The 16,005-nt window shown below is 41.8% G+C and overlaps 1 protein-coding gene across 2 annotated transcripts; it reads right to left on the bottom strand.

Annotated features, from left to right (window-relative positions):
- Nucleotides 1-3,669: 3,669 nt before the first annotated feature.
- mazb (MYC-associated zinc finger protein b (purine-binding transcription factor)) lies at nucleotides 3,670-12,032 on the bottom strand. 2 transcript variants are annotated; one of them, XM_085360690.1, is made up of 7 exons: nucleotides 11,250-12,032; nucleotides 10,880-11,030; nucleotides 9,484-9,914; nucleotides 8,722-8,969; nucleotides 8,565-8,628; nucleotides 6,859-7,030; nucleotides 3,670-5,542 (listed from the first exon to the last, which is right to left on the bottom strand). In XM_085360690.1, the coding sequence occupies exons 1-7, from the start codon at nucleotides 11,280-11,282 to the stop codon at nucleotides 5,199-5,201; spliced, it is 1,443 nt and encodes a 480-aa protein (XP_085216816.1). In that variant the 5' UTR covers nucleotides 11,283-12,032; the 3' UTR covers nucleotides 3,670-5,198. The 2 variants fall into 2 exon arrangements, with proteins under 2 accessions (XP_085216816.1, XP_085216817.1); XM_085360691.1 differs by having other exon boundaries at nucleotides 9,808-9,914.
- Between the last annotated feature and the right edge of the window lie 3,973 nt (nucleotides 12,033-16,005).

Below are 16,005 nucleotides of genomic sequence, written 5' to 3'. Positions count from 1 at the left end.
ATTTGGTTTCACCCAATTAGGCTGTCAGCTATTCTTCAGCTCTCCCAGCCCTTTGCCACACCTTTTGCCAGCCAGGAAGGGGAAGCCAAACCCCAGGTAACTCAAGCAAAGACAGATGTATTAATATAACATAAAACAGAACTTTGACCTTGCGGTGATAATATGTGTGCATGCCATACAAACATTGGAAGGTGAAATGAAAAAATAAATACATTTAATAAAGAAACAATATTGGACAATAAATAGAATATATTTAAAGTAGTGACTGCAAAGTAAACTAAAGTGAATCAACTGGCGGTGAGGTGTGGAGCTTACCATGTGTGGCTTGCCGTCACAGGTGCACATCAGTAATATGAATATCCCGTTCCTCCACGGATAGCTGGTTTAAATCCTATCTCTCAGAAAGGTCCTTTTCTGTCACCATGGGTACCTACTCCTCCTCCATTGCCCCTGTCACCTCTGGTGTCCCCCAGGGGTCTGTGCTGGGTCCCATGCTGTTCTCTTTATACTTGTTACCCTTGGGCCGAATCTTTGATAAATACAACTTTTCTTTTCACTTCTATGCGGATGACATTCAAATCTATTTTGAACTAGCTGAGGATGTCACGTCGTCATTGCAACACTTCTTTGATTGTATGAATGAAGTTAAAAACTGGCTACTGAGCAATTCTCTCATTTTAAATGATAAGAAGACAGAAATTGTAATCTTTGATACTCCCTTCTCTCGGGCTGAACTAACTGGTATTTTTGGGCCCTTTGCTGACTCCCTTTCTGACACTCTGAGGAACCTGGGTGTTGTCTTGGACAGTTCCTTCAAGTTGGACAAACATGTGTCCTCCGTAGTTAAATCGACTTTCAATCAACTACGTCTAATCTCTAAGGCCAAGCCCTACATACCACGTAAGGACCTGGAGAAACTTATCCATGCCTTTGTTACATCAAGGTTAGATTATTGTAATTCCCTTTATACTGGTCTCCATTCTGCCCTTGTTCACAAACTGCAGCTCGTTCAAAATGCGGCTGCGCGTCTCTTAACTGGAACTGGCAGGTTTGAGTCTATTAATCCAGTTCTTTCCGACCTCCACTGGCTCCCTATTAAATTTCGTATTGATTTTAAAATCTTATTGCTCACTTTTAAGATCATAAATAACACCGCGCCCAGCTATCTTACGGATCTCCTCAGCTTTTATACCCCTGGGAGAGCGCTTAGATCAGCAGGCCAAATGCTCCTGGTGCGACTTAGATCTCGGCTCAAGACCAGAGGTGACCGCGCATTCGTCGCTGTCGCACCCTACCTCTGGAATAACCTCCCCCTAGCTATTCGGGCGTCTGATACAATTCAATCTTTTAAATCTCGATTAAAAACTTATTTGTTTAGCCTTGCTTTCCCCGCCTCCTAGAGCCCACATTTTTAGTGTACTGGAACTTATCTTTATCATTTTGTTAATGTTTATAATGTTTTAACCTTAAGCCTTTCGGGTTGTGCCTACTATGCCTGGTGTATTATTGGTTAGTTATGTCACCCGCCTGTTAGTATATTTTATTTGTATTTTGTGCTTTATATTTGTATTTATTATTGCTCTTAACTCATTCTGTGAAGCACTTTGGCATACCTGTGGTTTTTTAAATGTGCTATATAAATAAAATTGTATTGTATTGTATTGTCAAAAACATGCTCTACTGGATTGAGATCTGATGACTGAAAATATCCTTCACATCATACACCACCAGCAGCCTGAAGCGTTGATCCACGGCAGGATGGATCCATGTTTTTATCAGTCAACATCTTTCAAATCTTCCATTTACCAGTTTTGGTGAGCCCATGCATATTGTAGCCTCAGTTTCCTGTTCTTAGCTGACAGGAGTGGCCCCTGGTGTGTTTTTTTTTCATCTGCTTCAAGGTTTGCTGTGTTGTACTTTGTAAGAAGTGGTTGTTTGAGTTACTCTTACCTTCCACTCAACTCAAAGCAGTCTGGCTGTTCTCCTCTTACATCAGCAAGGTATTGTCACCCAGAGAACTGCTGCTCACTGGATATTTTCTCTCTTTTCTGAAAACATGCTAAAACTTTTTTTCTTGTCATCAATATTTTCTGATTAATTTTAAGTGAAAAATGTCAAAGAATTTTAAAGCTGGCTTTATCCAGTATCCAAATTGGTGCTGCTGTATGGACTTTTACTAACATTATCCCTTTTTCCCACAGTGAAACCTGACATTTTAGGACATTCCTGATACAAAAGAAATCCCTAATGTATAGCTGCCTGTTGGAATGTTATACAAAAACCTTTTACTCAATTTAGTTGTCGTGTCTTCAATTAAAATCAGCACTAGTATCCTGCATTGTAAATTGCCCAGCTATGAAGAAATAAATGAATGGGTAAAGATTTATGGTCTCAAATGATCAATATGGGGCGATCGTGGCTCAAGAGTTAGGAGTTCGCCTTGTAATCGGAAGGTTGCCGGTTCGAGCCCCGGCTCGGACAGTCTCGGTCGTTGTGTCCTTGGGCAAGACACTTCACCCGTTGCCTACTGGTGGTGGTCAGAGGGCCCGGTGGCGCCAGTGTCCGGCAGCCTCGCCTCTGTCAGTGCGCCCCAGGGTGGCTGTGGCTACAATGTAGCTTGCCATCACCAGTGTGTGAATGTGTGTGTGAATGGGTGGATGACTGGATATGTAAAGCGCTTTGGGGTCCTTAGGGACTAGTAAAGCGCTATATAAATACAGGCCATTTACCAATATGTGCAACTTTAGCATGTAATCAGACAGCACTACACTACTATAATCCTTTTAACTGCCTTCCCTTACTCAACCTTTGTACTTTGCAGACCAAATTATGCATCATTTATGCTTAATAGGCTACTTAATGTGTATTTCAATGTGAAATACTAAACTGAAGACTCTCATTAATAATATTCTTATCAGTGGTGCCATTGTGGTTAGCACTGCCACCTCACAGCAGAAGGTTTTGTTCTCCCTGTGGCTGCTTTGGCTTCTTCTCACAGTCCAAAGACATGCACGTTAGGTTAGTTGGCGGGGGTGTGAATGATTGCCTGTCTCTCTGAGTTAGCCCTGTGATGGAGTAGAGACCTGTCCTGCATGTACCCTGCCATTTACTCAGTATCTACTGAAAGAGGCTCCAGGCCCCACCGGGACCGAGATGGATGGACGATCGTCTTACACGGTTGGAGAAAGGATCAGCCCACAAACCAGTGCCCATTTACTCTTTTTAATTTAAAGTGTCCAAATTACAAAATAATAACATGAACTCTACTGCATCTACAAAATAACATAATATTTATGACTGTAGTAAGCATCATTGATTTTTTTTTTTGCTCTAACAACCTTTTAGACATGCATACTGTTGAGAAATATAAAAATATAAATATAAATACATCCCATTAATATTCTTAATGAATCCATGACTAAGATTTGAAATATTTTATCATAAAAGAATTAAAATGCAGTTGAGTACGATAAGGCATTAAGATGTATCACAAGAGCTGTACAGAATCCTAGAGTAGAGGTATTACTTTTTTTTTCTTAATGTAATGGAGAAAAGCTAAAAATTAACTTGTAGTAATTCACTAATTTTCTCAACAGGAAGAACGTATTTCCAAAGGAAAAGAAAAAGGAAGAAAAAAAAAAAGGTGAAAAGAACTCTATGAATCTCGAGATAACGTATCAACACAAAACTGAAAACTCGCTCCAGTACGAAACCAGGATTTAGTTTACAGCAAATTCCGACTTATGTCATCAAACTCCAACTTGTGACTTTAGAAGCCCTTTCAACACCACTCAATCACCCACAATATAACTAAAAAAAAAAGTCCATTCTTCACATGATTAATGCAAAATGACGTGTTCGAAACATTATGTGCTATACAGAGGGTTAAATGACTAAATCTAATGCATAAGTTTCACTCATTGGACTGGTACATAGAGAAAACAAAAGGACTGTGGCGATACAATCAAATGAATGGCCAACAATGTTAAAAATGTCTGAATGAAATCAACACTTTTATAAATATTATTGTTTACAGCCAACTAACTTACTTAGTGGAACTGCTGAAAAGTTTCTTTTGTCATCACAGCTCCCTAACAATACGCATGACTGAGCTAGCTTGTTTTCATGCAAAAAGGTAGTTCTCAGGTGCAAGATTTCGCCATGTCAGAAGCTGAAGTGTTTGTTAGCAGTTGTTTCTTGCTTTTTCTTTTCTTTTTTTTTTAAATTTCAAAGGCTAGACCCAGAGAGGAAGACTCAGAGCGAGAAAAATCCAAGAAATCTTAAACCCACTTCGATCCTTTACAGAATCCAGCAATAACAAGTTTAAGGTGCTTGACGGTGCTGAACGCAACTCTCTCGTCATCTCTGTACCTTTATGGAGACAAATGAATAAAGTACATCCCACGAATGCATGCCGTCTTCTGTCCCGATCTACAAACATCCGAATCAAAGAGACTTAAAGAAACGATCATCGCCGCTTCAAATCAAAAGTTAATTCTCTGAAAAAAAACAAATGAAATAAAACAAAATACAAGCCAACATGCGAGTCGAGCCGAGACTTCCGCGCACCCATCCACGCGACCTCCCCTCTAAACCGATTCTTCGTTTTATTTTCTGGGAGTTGCTCTCTCCCTGCTACTTTTTTTCTTTACTTATTTTAAATGCAAGCCTTTTGGATTCTTAGTAAGTGAGCTGCAAAATGGAGGTAAGATCAGAGCTGGTGTGAGATATACATACAGTACTTGGTGCGCTTGCAGAGAGCAGCCGACGCCGGGGTCGAGGGAAGAGACAGAGAGAGAGGAAAGAGAGAGGAGAGTGATACAGTAGATGCTCACAATACCACAGCTTCATTGGAGTTTTAAACGTACAAGAGCACTCGGAAATATCTGGACAACACATCCACGTTTGTCGTTAGTGTCACTGAACCTCCTGCAGCTACAAATGTCCTTTTGTCTGCCCCCCTCCCCGGCTCCTCCATTTTCTCCTTTTCTCTGGTGCCTCAGCTCTGCAACTCTGAGGTTAAACTGCCCTTGAGCACTGACTGGTGTTAATCTCCCCTCAACTCTTCATCCTAACCTTACCCGTGAGTGGGGATGTGACAAAACTAAAATCGGATCAGCATCTACGAGTAACACCAAACGTCTCTGACCTTGCCCTCTGCTGAAGGACAGGGGTTATTGCTGATGAGCTCTCTACTGCTAACTTTGGGGTTGCGGTGCTGCAATGCTAGAGCAGTCTGTGACGAGCAGGTCCACCACCGTGTTACCGGTGACGTAGACGGTGGGTGCTGTCACCATGTTGCTAAGGGTGATTGAGCTGCTGGCAGCCACATTAGAGGTGACGGGGTTCTGGGCGGCCTGGTTGTTGGTGTGGGTGCCCATGTGACCCTGGAGCTGGGTGGGCGTCTTGCAGTGGACGCCACACAAGTGACAGACGAGCATGCCGCCAGAGGCGCTGCCGCCAAAGCCCCCCGGGCTGTCCTTCCACTCCTGGCCGTGGTGCTTCTGAGCGTGGACACGAAGGTACGTCAGTGTGGTGAAGCCTGATGGGCGAGAGGGAGAGAGCCGAGAAGCGTTACTTCAGTGAGAGATGATGCAATTGAGATCCAAGCACAAACAAAACAATGCAGCAAGCTCATAAAACGACAAATTAAAAACTCAAGGTTTTATTTTTTTCTCTTTTGCAAGACTCCCCTGACCCAAGCCTGCCAACCACAGTGCTACCATGTTATTATAATACCATATTTAAATATGTAAACGGTCATAAGTGAAAGAACGAGTGTGTAAATGTGATTGGACACTAAATAAATATCAAATACTGATGTTGGAACCTCATGTTAACAGTCTGAAATTTTACAAATACACTTGTCACCGCAAGAATGTCTCGAGTTCGACTCCACCATCTGGCCGGGGCCTTCTGTGTGAAGTTTATATGGACACTTTTCAGTTAAGTGTTATGCAACAAGAGTCAACTGGCCACATTGTTAGGTACACCTTGCTAGTACTGGGTTGTACTCCTGGCAAAGATTCAACAAGGTGCTGGAAACATTCCTCTGAGACTTTGTTCTAAGAGATTCAAAGTGTGCCAAGAAAATATCTGACGCACCAGTGCACCATCACTACCACTGATATAAGGACTGAGTCATGAACCATGCTTTTATGGCTCATGGCCATAGGACTGAGCCATGCTTTTATGAAGCTTATTCCAAATTCTGACCCCACCATGTTGCAGGAGAAATCAATACTCTGCTTTATTTCTGCATAACTTGGTTGTAATAAGAAGTTATCTGAGTTACTGTTGCCTTCCTATCAGCTCAACGCAGTCATCCAGAGAACTGCTCATGACCGGATATTTTATAGACTGTTCTTTGTAAACCCTAAAGATGGTTTTGATCCCAGCAGATCAGCAGTTTTTGAAATACTCAGGTCTGGCACTAAAAATCATGCCACGTTCAAAGTCACTGGACTCTTTCTCTGAAACATTCTGGAGGTTTGCTATCGCAGTAAAACTGCTGAACAAACAGCTGTGACTTCAGGCATTTGCAGCACTCAGCCAGGAAATAGTGCAGCACATAAGCGCGTGCTATAGCGGTGATGGTAGATTGATTTTGTTTTCTTCAGGCAGAGCAAGATAAATGATCCTTTTCTCTGTTTTTTCTTCATCTTTCACACAAAGCAAGAACAAAAGAGTAAAAAAGGTTAAGCCAGGTGCACTGTGGTCTTTTTGTTTTTGACATTTTTACTACAGAGTCCACAGTCTCTGTTTCATCCCTAAAGCTATGTCTGCTTTAATGTCCGTGTTTCTTCCCTCAAAATGCAATTTATATTGAATGTAGTGCAATAAAACACCTGTACTTACTGCGGTTACAGAGATGGCATGAGTGGTGCTGCGACTGGTTGTGCACTCTCATGTGATCTGTGATGTAAGCAGCTGACAGGAGCTTCCCACAGATGTGGCAGGGCACCTTCTCTTCGTGGCGAATCATATGTGCACGCAAACGATCCTTAGTAGCGAAACTGGACTCACATGTCTGAAAAAACAAGAAAGCAATATGACAATATGATGGCAAAACTTTTCGCAAACTACAATTTTTAAAGTGAGGTTTTACAATATTATGTTTTGCACGCCACAAAATCTTAGTGACAGCTGCACATATTTGAAAACCCACAAATGTATTCCGCACACTGTTCGTCGCTAACGCACTGTTTCAGGCATCAGACTTTCTTTACAGAAGAAATACATTTGTTTAAAGTGTTTAGGTTCTACAGCTATTTTACCTTTTCAGGATCAATATATGTCCAAAACAATGTTCACACTGCTAATGCTGACAGAGGAAGCTGTAGCTGTTAGCGCCACTGTACCACAGCTAATTTCTTTGGGGTGCTTTTGACATTTTAAAGATTTCCAGGGCATTTATCAGACAAATACTATGCTTTGCTTTGTGGATAATGGACCTAACAGCCTGTTCAAGAAGCCTAAGCTCCAGTTTTGGTGAGTAAAATTCTTTACTTAGCAGTTATTAGCAGGTATCTGTTTGCTATCTTGCGTTAGCTAGCAGCTTAGCACTTTGCCCTCTTATCCAAACATGTTCACTTCAGGCTGTAAACCCCTCCCCCCCCCCAGGATGGTGACAGTCATGATGTCAGAATTGAGACTTCAAAGAGGGCTTCACAAACCACTGTGATGTCAGCAGCTAACTCCATCTTTTTTATACAGTTAGCGCATGCCCATAGCATATGATTATTTGGTCTGTTTGTACTGTTGGTAAGCTAATTTACTTAATCATAATAACAAAAATTAAAAAACAGCAGTGGTAAAAGTTATTTTTTATAAATAAATAAACAGATAAATCTATGTATGTTTAAAGGGCCACGTGAACTATGTAATGACTGCTACTACACTCAGCACAGAGACTCTCACCCCTCAATAAGTGCAAAAAAAAATTGTTATGCAAGATTTTGTTCTGTTGATCATACAATGATACAGTAAAAGAGAATTTCATAACTTCAGTGTCATGATGGCTGCATATTTATATTTATATATATATATTTATATTGGACTGTGTGAGTGATCCACAGTCTAATAAGTCTGTGTGTATCTGTGTGAAAGAGTTTTATCATTTCTACTGTCACGGTTCGTCATCATATAGTTGATAAACCAATATTTATCAAATTTAAGTTAACGAAAGTTCAAAGATCTGTAGTTCACATCTTTATGTATGACGCATGTAGATGCACATATACATAAACACACAAGTGTGCGATGAGACATGCTGATCTTGCCTGTGTAAATATCCAGCTTCAGTTGTGCTGCATGTAGGCATAATGTTCACAATAATGTTAAATAAATGTTATGCCTACATATCTGATTAAGATACATATGTACTTTATCCACATCGGTTTCCATGGTAATATTCTCATTGTTCATATACTCGTGTCTGTCTGCAATATATAAGCTGAAAATATAAAAGCACTGCAATGTGTAAGAGGAACACTATGCACACAGTGAAGTGACTAAACGTGTAAAGTAAAGTGAAGATAAAACACGAGATAATTGTGACTTACGGGGCATTTGAAGGGTCGTTCTGAGGAGTGCACCTGTCTGACGTGACTATTGAGGTGGTCGGGCCTTGGGAGCAGAGAAAGAACAGAGAAACACGTCAGAGCAGGAAATTCTTCACGTGCCGCAAGTGTGTCGGGAACATTCGTTCTGCTGCATTACCTGGAGAAAGCCTTTCCACAGTGGGGGCAAATGTAGGGTTTCTCCACGCCGCCCTGGTGGGAGCGCACGTGGTGGCTCATGCGGTCCTTCCTCTTGAAGCGCTGCTGGCAGATGGGACAGGAGAACGGCTTCTCGTCTGAGTGGGACAGGCGGTGACGGTTGAGATGGTAGACGTCTCTGAAGGCCTTCCCACACGTCTCGCAGGCGTGGTTCTTCCTCACGGGGTTGGGGTTGGGGTTCGTGGGCCGCTGAGGCAAAGCAGACAAGATAAGCAAACTACAGAGTTCAGACGTTAAGCTTTTCGCTGCTGCACTGTGAAAAGAAATGCGTTCATTGTTGGCTGCCCTGTTTCTTATGTGGAAACCATGCAAGATGCACGCTGAGATTTTGCCAATTAAGTGTGGGTTGTGCAAAGTTTTCACTATTTGTGCAAAACATTTAGCCACTTTCACACTGTTTGTGTTACAGAGAACATGCAGGGGAGCATGGGGGAGGCTTCCAAGCACAGTGTTTCTCAAACTGAGGGACCAGTGCCAAACACTGGGATGGAATTTACTGGTCCCTTAACGGATTTCTGTTCCTGGGCTTTATGGAAAATGTGAGAAACTGGGGAATTTGAATCAAATACAAAGCAGGTGACACACGGGCAGCTGCTTGCGGGGAGAAGACGTCTTAACCATCCCTCCGGTCAGGCAGCTTAAGAAACAACATGCTTGAAGGTTCGGGGTTGACGACAGCCATCTCCACAAGGCCCTGACCCACCTGTACTGCCGCCCCTGTGGCCATGACGACAGCAGCAGGAGGCGGAGCATGAGGGTTAACACTAGCCATTACGTTTGGCATGGCCACCCCTTCACAATCCTGACCACCCAGGGGAGGCTGCTGAACGCCCGCCAGCACACCGGGAGGGGCGAGAGGGGGAGGCGCGGAGAGGTGCAGCAGGGAGAGGGGAACATGGGGCCTCTCCGCCCTCCCTCCGGCCCCCACCGCCATTGCCGACGGGTCCGCCGCCGCCGCCACCACCTGGCTGGCAGCTCTCTCCTTTGCTCCCTCCGCCTGCTCTCTGGCCCTGTCCTTCATGCGTACCCCAGTGTGGACCGACTGGTGCCGCCGCAGGTTGTAGTTGTTCTTGAACTGCTTGTTGCAGATGGCACAGATGTGTTGCACGCGAGCTGGCCGAGACACGGGCTTCACTGGAGCCGAGGGAGGTGTGAGGAAAGACAGATGATGGAAAAAAGAAAGAAAGAAAGAAGGAAAGATGTTAACTTTTGATGCTTTATATGATCCTTTAAGGCATCCTGCAGGAAAACAGATACATACAGTGTATGTGGCCGGTCTAAATATAAACCTCTGGAAGGTCAACTAGTCCAAAAAAAAAAAAAAAAAAAATCCAAAGCAGAAAAGTCCATCTTAAGAAGATGTAATAGAAAAAGATTTTTAAACTTTTTTTTTTTAGCTTACATAACTAACTGGTTAGCTATTAAAATGACTGGCTGATATGATTGATATATTGCGCAGGGCTGTTACTATAGTAACCATTGCATTAACTATTCTGATGAGATTAAAGTCCATTCAGAAATGAGTTCTTCAGACACTCTAAACCTCAAAGATATTCTCTAATCAACCACAGATGACACGTATAATCGAAAATATTCACATTTTGGGAGGGTGACTTATTATCTGAGTGACAGATGGGGATGTGGTGGTCAGTGCTCCATATTTCTTATTTTTCTGCTGGCACACAAGTGAAGACGATGTGCTGAAGAGCTTCATGGCTCAGGCTTGGTAGGATTAAAGAAATTTAGTTGCTTTCTATGATAGCAAAAATAAATACACATTATTCATAAACTACACAATCCTGCTCTGATCACCAGTGTATGAGTTGATATTCTTCATGCTGTTGTCATAGCGATGCTGAGATGCTCTACACTGTGTCATTCACCTGTACCTGATAATCCATGAGTGACCTGTACACTTTTTACATTTTTTAGACCACACAAGTGGTTCATTCGCTGCCATTTGCATTTGCACGTTTAAGTACTCGGCTATTTTAAGAGATTCAAATTTTTGTGGCCATCATCTGCCTCGCTGTGTCCGGTCTTTTCACAAACACTTTTTCTCAGCTCCACAGGTGTTTAAGAGTGCAGTGTCCCCTTACCAGGCAGAGGTTCCTCACTGAGAGCAGTGGTGTCCACAGTTGAAGGAGGCTGTGCTATGTGCTCTGTGGGTGGGGTCTGGGGAGAACTCGTATGAACTGGCAAGAGCTCTGATTGGAGGCTCCCCTCCACTTGGTTTTGAGTGGGAGTACTCTGGAGAAGCAAAGGAGAAGGCCATCACCAAATGTAAACACAAGTCACAGCTATATCTTCTCCAAGAGTGCGGCATAGTAAATGCAAGAAGTGAGGGCTGCAGGACAGCTGTGGACCCACACTGAGAGACAGACAGAGGGAGAGAGAGGGGGAGGCCTGCGCGACAGCACGCGAGCTGTTAAAGTGAAAGCAGAGCAAAGAGGAAAGAGAGAGGCCTACCTGGAAGAGAAAATTGCTCCAAGCAGCATCCATTTTGCGCCACAGCGATGGAGATTAGAAAGTCAGCTCTGGATTGAGATCGAGGAGAGCGGTCTTTGCATCGCTTTCTTCGGGTCGGCCCGCCGCTGATCGGGGCGCAAACAGCCGCCTGTCCGGCAGCAGAAACGCCGGGCTCCCGGGTCCTCTGGAAAAACGCGAAAAAAGCCGTCTGCAAAAATATGTTTCTCTCATTGAGGTAGCCTAGTGCTGACGATTAAAATGCACGCAGCTGTTGACTAACGCACGCTGCGGTACACAGGCAGTGGTGGAGCAGGCCAGGCCAATAACAGCCCGTTTCTCTCTTTGACTTTGGTTTCTAACTTTAATTAATTTAAACAGCAGTCTCACTGAAGCGCAGGATCACACAGTCCAAACTACTTCCAGAAAAAAAGAAGCAAAAAAACAAAAAACCTCGCATCTCACAGTATCACACTTTAGCAACAAACAATAAGCCAACCTGCGTGAAATAAATGCGTATTTTTACGCAAAAGAACAAATATGGGTTATAACACACGTATCTGGCAGCACAGCAGGTCATGCTTTGTTTTTAATTTATGAATCCAAATATTTTTTTTCCGATTTCCCCCCAAATAGGCCAATCGGGTGTTTGTCGAAGCCTCGCTGTTGGATTCAAGCCCTGACCCCGGCGAGCGGCGCTCTCGCCGGGCCGCAGCCTATCGCTCCACCCGGCCGTTCAGCTGCGAGGATGTCATCTTTCTTTTTTTATCGCCCGCTCTCCCTCCTCCCTCCCTGTCTCTTTCTTCCTTTTCTTTTTTAATTCCTCTTTCTTCTCCCCCTCCTCTCCTTTTCTCGCACCGCTATGTCCCACTTGCTCTTAAAGGGATAGGGTTTCCTCTTTGGACACCCCCCTCTCATTTCCGTCTCTCTCGGCGGAGCCCTGTCCCTTCTCCCGCTTCCTTCCTGGGTTTTCGGCCGACACAAAATCCACTCGTGCGTGTTTTTTTTCTCCCCGCCTTCCTCCAGCCAGGCCCTTACTGAACAGATCTGCACCGCAGAAAACAGCCGGAGTGACTTTCCATTAACGGAGCGATGACAGACGCATCTTAAAGGGCAGTGCGCACAGATCCTCCCAGTCAGGCTAATGATGTCAGAGATACAGTGGAGGACAAATAGCAGCTCAGGATATGAACACAATGGACGAGAGTAATTGTTTAGCGAAGCATTTGTCTGCTTAGGAGGAAAAATAACAATTAAAAGGATTTGAATATTTGACTTGACTTATTTTTATAAAACGAATATATTATAGATAATTAGAAAAGTTTGCGTCATCATCATAGGGAAATCATTTCATTTTAAACTAAGGAGCCCAGAAAATCACTAGGATCACTGGTAAGTGTAAGAATAAAGGGTCCATCTTCAGTTATGTATAATTAGTGATGTCTAAATGAATAAAACAATATGAGACCCTGAATTTTAAAGAGGGGGACTTTAACTGGGCATACGGAGGACCAAGTATGCCAATGAAAAAAATGCATTAAATTAAAAAACTGTAACAAAATATTATTACAAATAAATATTTGTAATAATATTATATACATACACACATATATGTATGGTCTGTCCAATTTAAAAACAGTGCCATCATTACACTAGAAGGTTTGTTGATCAGCAAAAACCTGAGCTTTTTCTATATAAAGACTAACTGCAGAATGTAAATATTAAAATTGGAAAAATGATACATAGGAATTACATTGAAAACTTGGATTTTATTTAAAAAATAAAAATACATTGATAAATAACATTAAATAAATAAATGGGTAAATTCAAACGCAAATAAAAACATGTCATTTGAAAGACTAACTGATGATACCAATTTAGTTACAGTCATTTAAAAACAAAAGTTAAATTTTGGTCCTCCATATTTTCAGCCCCCTACTGCCTAAAAAATATTTAAAAACACTGACAGATGTTCTTTGCCATATCTTAAAAAACAGAAAATATTCACACTTTAGAAACTGAAACTAAGATCATTTAGGCCCGTTTTTCAGATACTTAAAAGTTACGTGAAAACCAAAAATTAAATCAAGACAAGTTAATGTGTTAATATCAATTTATTATCTTTTTTTAAATTACTTTTTTAAAGCACCCCATTTCTTTTCCAGTACATGTGTTAAGACCCTTATTCCTCTCCTTCCTCAAGCTTGGAATTGCTTGACTTGAATATTTAATAAGAATTTCAACACCCTCCCCCCAAAATCTCTGCAAAGCACCGCCGAGCATGTGTTCAATCCTCATTCTCCTTCATCCAGGGCTCGCCACGGGAACCGAGACTCCCCTGCCTCTCACCGAAACCCCTGACAGCCGGTCTAAAAACACAGTCACACTGATGTCCCCACACACAACGGCCGTCTCCAATCCACCAGTCTTAGTTTATATAAGGAGTTTATGCATGCACTGAGATTCCAACCAAGCATAAAGTAGTAGGTTATACAGGGAATTGTCTTGAGCTGGTGTTTCTGAGTCATACAAACAGCAGGGTGATTATCCTTTTTTCCATTTTTTTAAATAAAGTAACAATAATAATAAAAAAAAAAAAAAAAAACAGAAACAAAAAAGTTATTTCTGATCTTCTTCAAGTAAATGTCCGCCCACGAGACCCTCTGTGGGCGTCACACCAAACACTGATGGGTCTTATTGATCCGTGTGGACGGGCTGCTGCTGTCACTGCTGCTGTGCCGGCACCAGAGGGCGCACCTCCACAGCAGCTCGGTCGAGGCCCGTCCTTTCACTTCCTCCTCCGCACACTTTAAAACTTTTTTTTTTTTTAAAAAAAACATACTGATTGCATGCTGCACCCTTCAGCAGTCAGATTCTCAACTTTACCCTGAAAACAAATAAAAAAGGAAAACCAGCGTTTACATTCCAGTGGCCAATTTTTTTTTTTCCTCTATGAGAGTCCAGAAGAGGTCTGTGTTCACGTGAATAGCAGGGTGTTGTTGTAAGAGTGTCTCTGAAATTCAGTCTAAAAATGAAAAAAAAGAAAGAAGTGGTAATATAACTAGACTTTACCGCTTGACACACATACAAAATAAATCATTAACAATTATCAATAATCCCTTATTAATAATCATTAAGACCTTGAACACACCACACCTGACAACAGTTTTTATCACCTTTTTTTGTGTTTTTTTGTTTCTTTGTTACACAGCCAAAAGTGGGCCCTTTTTGCTTATCGCAAGAAAAAAATTAAAATAAAAAAAATAACCGTGAACATGATTACAACAACACTTACATCAGGATTAGTTATGGTAATATTGACACCTATAGAAAATGCAATTGGAGCTGTCACTCTAAATCTTGAAATTCAATAGTCGTTTTTGAATATATCAAAATTACTATCATTATCTTTGTTACTCTATAAAACCAAATGATTGTTTTTTTTATTGTTTTTTTCTTTAATATTCCCATAAATATGTACAGTAAAGATCCAAAAACAAACCAAATGTGGGACGAGTGATTTTAAATGCCAGTGAAACTCGGGACAGGTACGATACATTTCAAATGTGTTTCGTCATGTTTTTACAAATGTTTTTTTTTCTTTTTTCTTCTTTGCACATCTATCTCATGCAATTGGAGTGACTCCCATAGACACCTATGTTGTTTAGATACTCAATACGTCATGGATCCCAGAAAGCTATGTGTTTTCCCCCCCTCTCTCCATATGTATTTGTACATTTCCACATAAAGATTTTTCCTCATCCCATTTTTCCTTTTTCTTTTATCTCTTTTTTGAAGAAGAGTCTCTTAACTTTACAAACATTCCGTGTTATTTGTATTCGGCTTTGAATCACCTCACAGCCGTCAAATTTAAAAAAAAAAAATATTCAGATGGCACGACATCCCTTTAAGAACCCCTTAAAGGCATTGGTGACGTTCTGAGCAACTTTTTTACGCGTGTGGTTTTTCTTTTAAATACACAATACAAAAAAAGAGAGAAATTAACAAAAAAAGTAAACGTTTAAAGCAATAAAAAAATGTTTTTCCAAACTCCAGAAGTCTGGATATTAGAGTAACCCCCCCCCCCCTTAATTTTTCTTCTTGCATTCTGCCCATTCGGCGCGTCCAGTTTATGGGCGCTTGCTGGATAATATCTGGACTACTACGAACTACATACGAGTACACACACAAGCAACAAAACATCACCCTCGTTTCCTCCCTCGTCCTCGCTCTTTCTCCATTCCAGCAAAGAATATCATAGAAGAAGACATGGCTGCCATCCCCCCTCTCTCTCTCTGTGCAGTTCCAGGAGGACACATGCAGGGAAAAAATTGCTAATCGTCCCCTCTTTCACGCACCTCATCTCACTTTTATACAAAGATAAAAACATTAAACAGAAGTGTCTTTTTTTTTTTTTACCTAATGTCACCCTAATCCAATGATTTTACAGGTGGTTACATTCCTCCCTCCCTTCCTCTTTGATACTTGTGGGAATGGAAGGAAACCTCTCCACCCACCCTGAGTCTAAAGAGGCAGGGTGCAGCTCAATAATGTCAGTTTGTCCTTTCTTTGCTTCTGATCTCTTTGACCTTCTGTGCGTTTAGAGAAAATAGCGACGTCCCTAAATCCTTTGTGTTAAGAGTTTAGAATTGAGATCAGCCCAGGAAGGAAAGAAAGAAAGGTGGCAAGCTGAGAGTATTGAGATGCCAGCCTGTGATAGCTACCTTCCTAAATCACTCCCACCCTTCTTCCTATCGGG

The sequence above is a fragment of the Diplotaxodon limnothrissa genome, linkage group LG8, assembly GCF_057381915.1.
Source record: "Diplotaxodon limnothrissa isolate DT_005_m linkage group LG8, D_limnothrissa_male_GT1.1, whole genome shotgun sequence".
Taxonomy (NCBI): domain Eukaryota; kingdom Metazoa; phylum Chordata; class Actinopteri; order Cichliformes; family Cichlidae; genus Diplotaxodon; species Diplotaxodon limnothrissa.
This window is presented reverse-complemented; position numbering and strand designations above follow the sequence as displayed.

Bases quoted from the DNA above. Each gene is read 5' to 3' on its own strand.
- mazb (XM_085360690.1), bottom strand. From the start codon at position 11,282: ATGGATGCTGCTTGGAGCAATTTTCTCTTCCAG. The intron at 9,915-10,879 runs GTAAGGGGACAC...CCTCGGCTCCAG, and splicing joins CAGTGAGGAACCTCTGCCTG to TGAAGCCCGTGTCTCGGCCA. The intron at 8,629-8,721 runs GTAATGCAGCAG...TCTGCTCCCAAG, and splicing joins TGTGGAAAGGCTTTCTCCAG to GCCCGACCACCTCAATAGTC.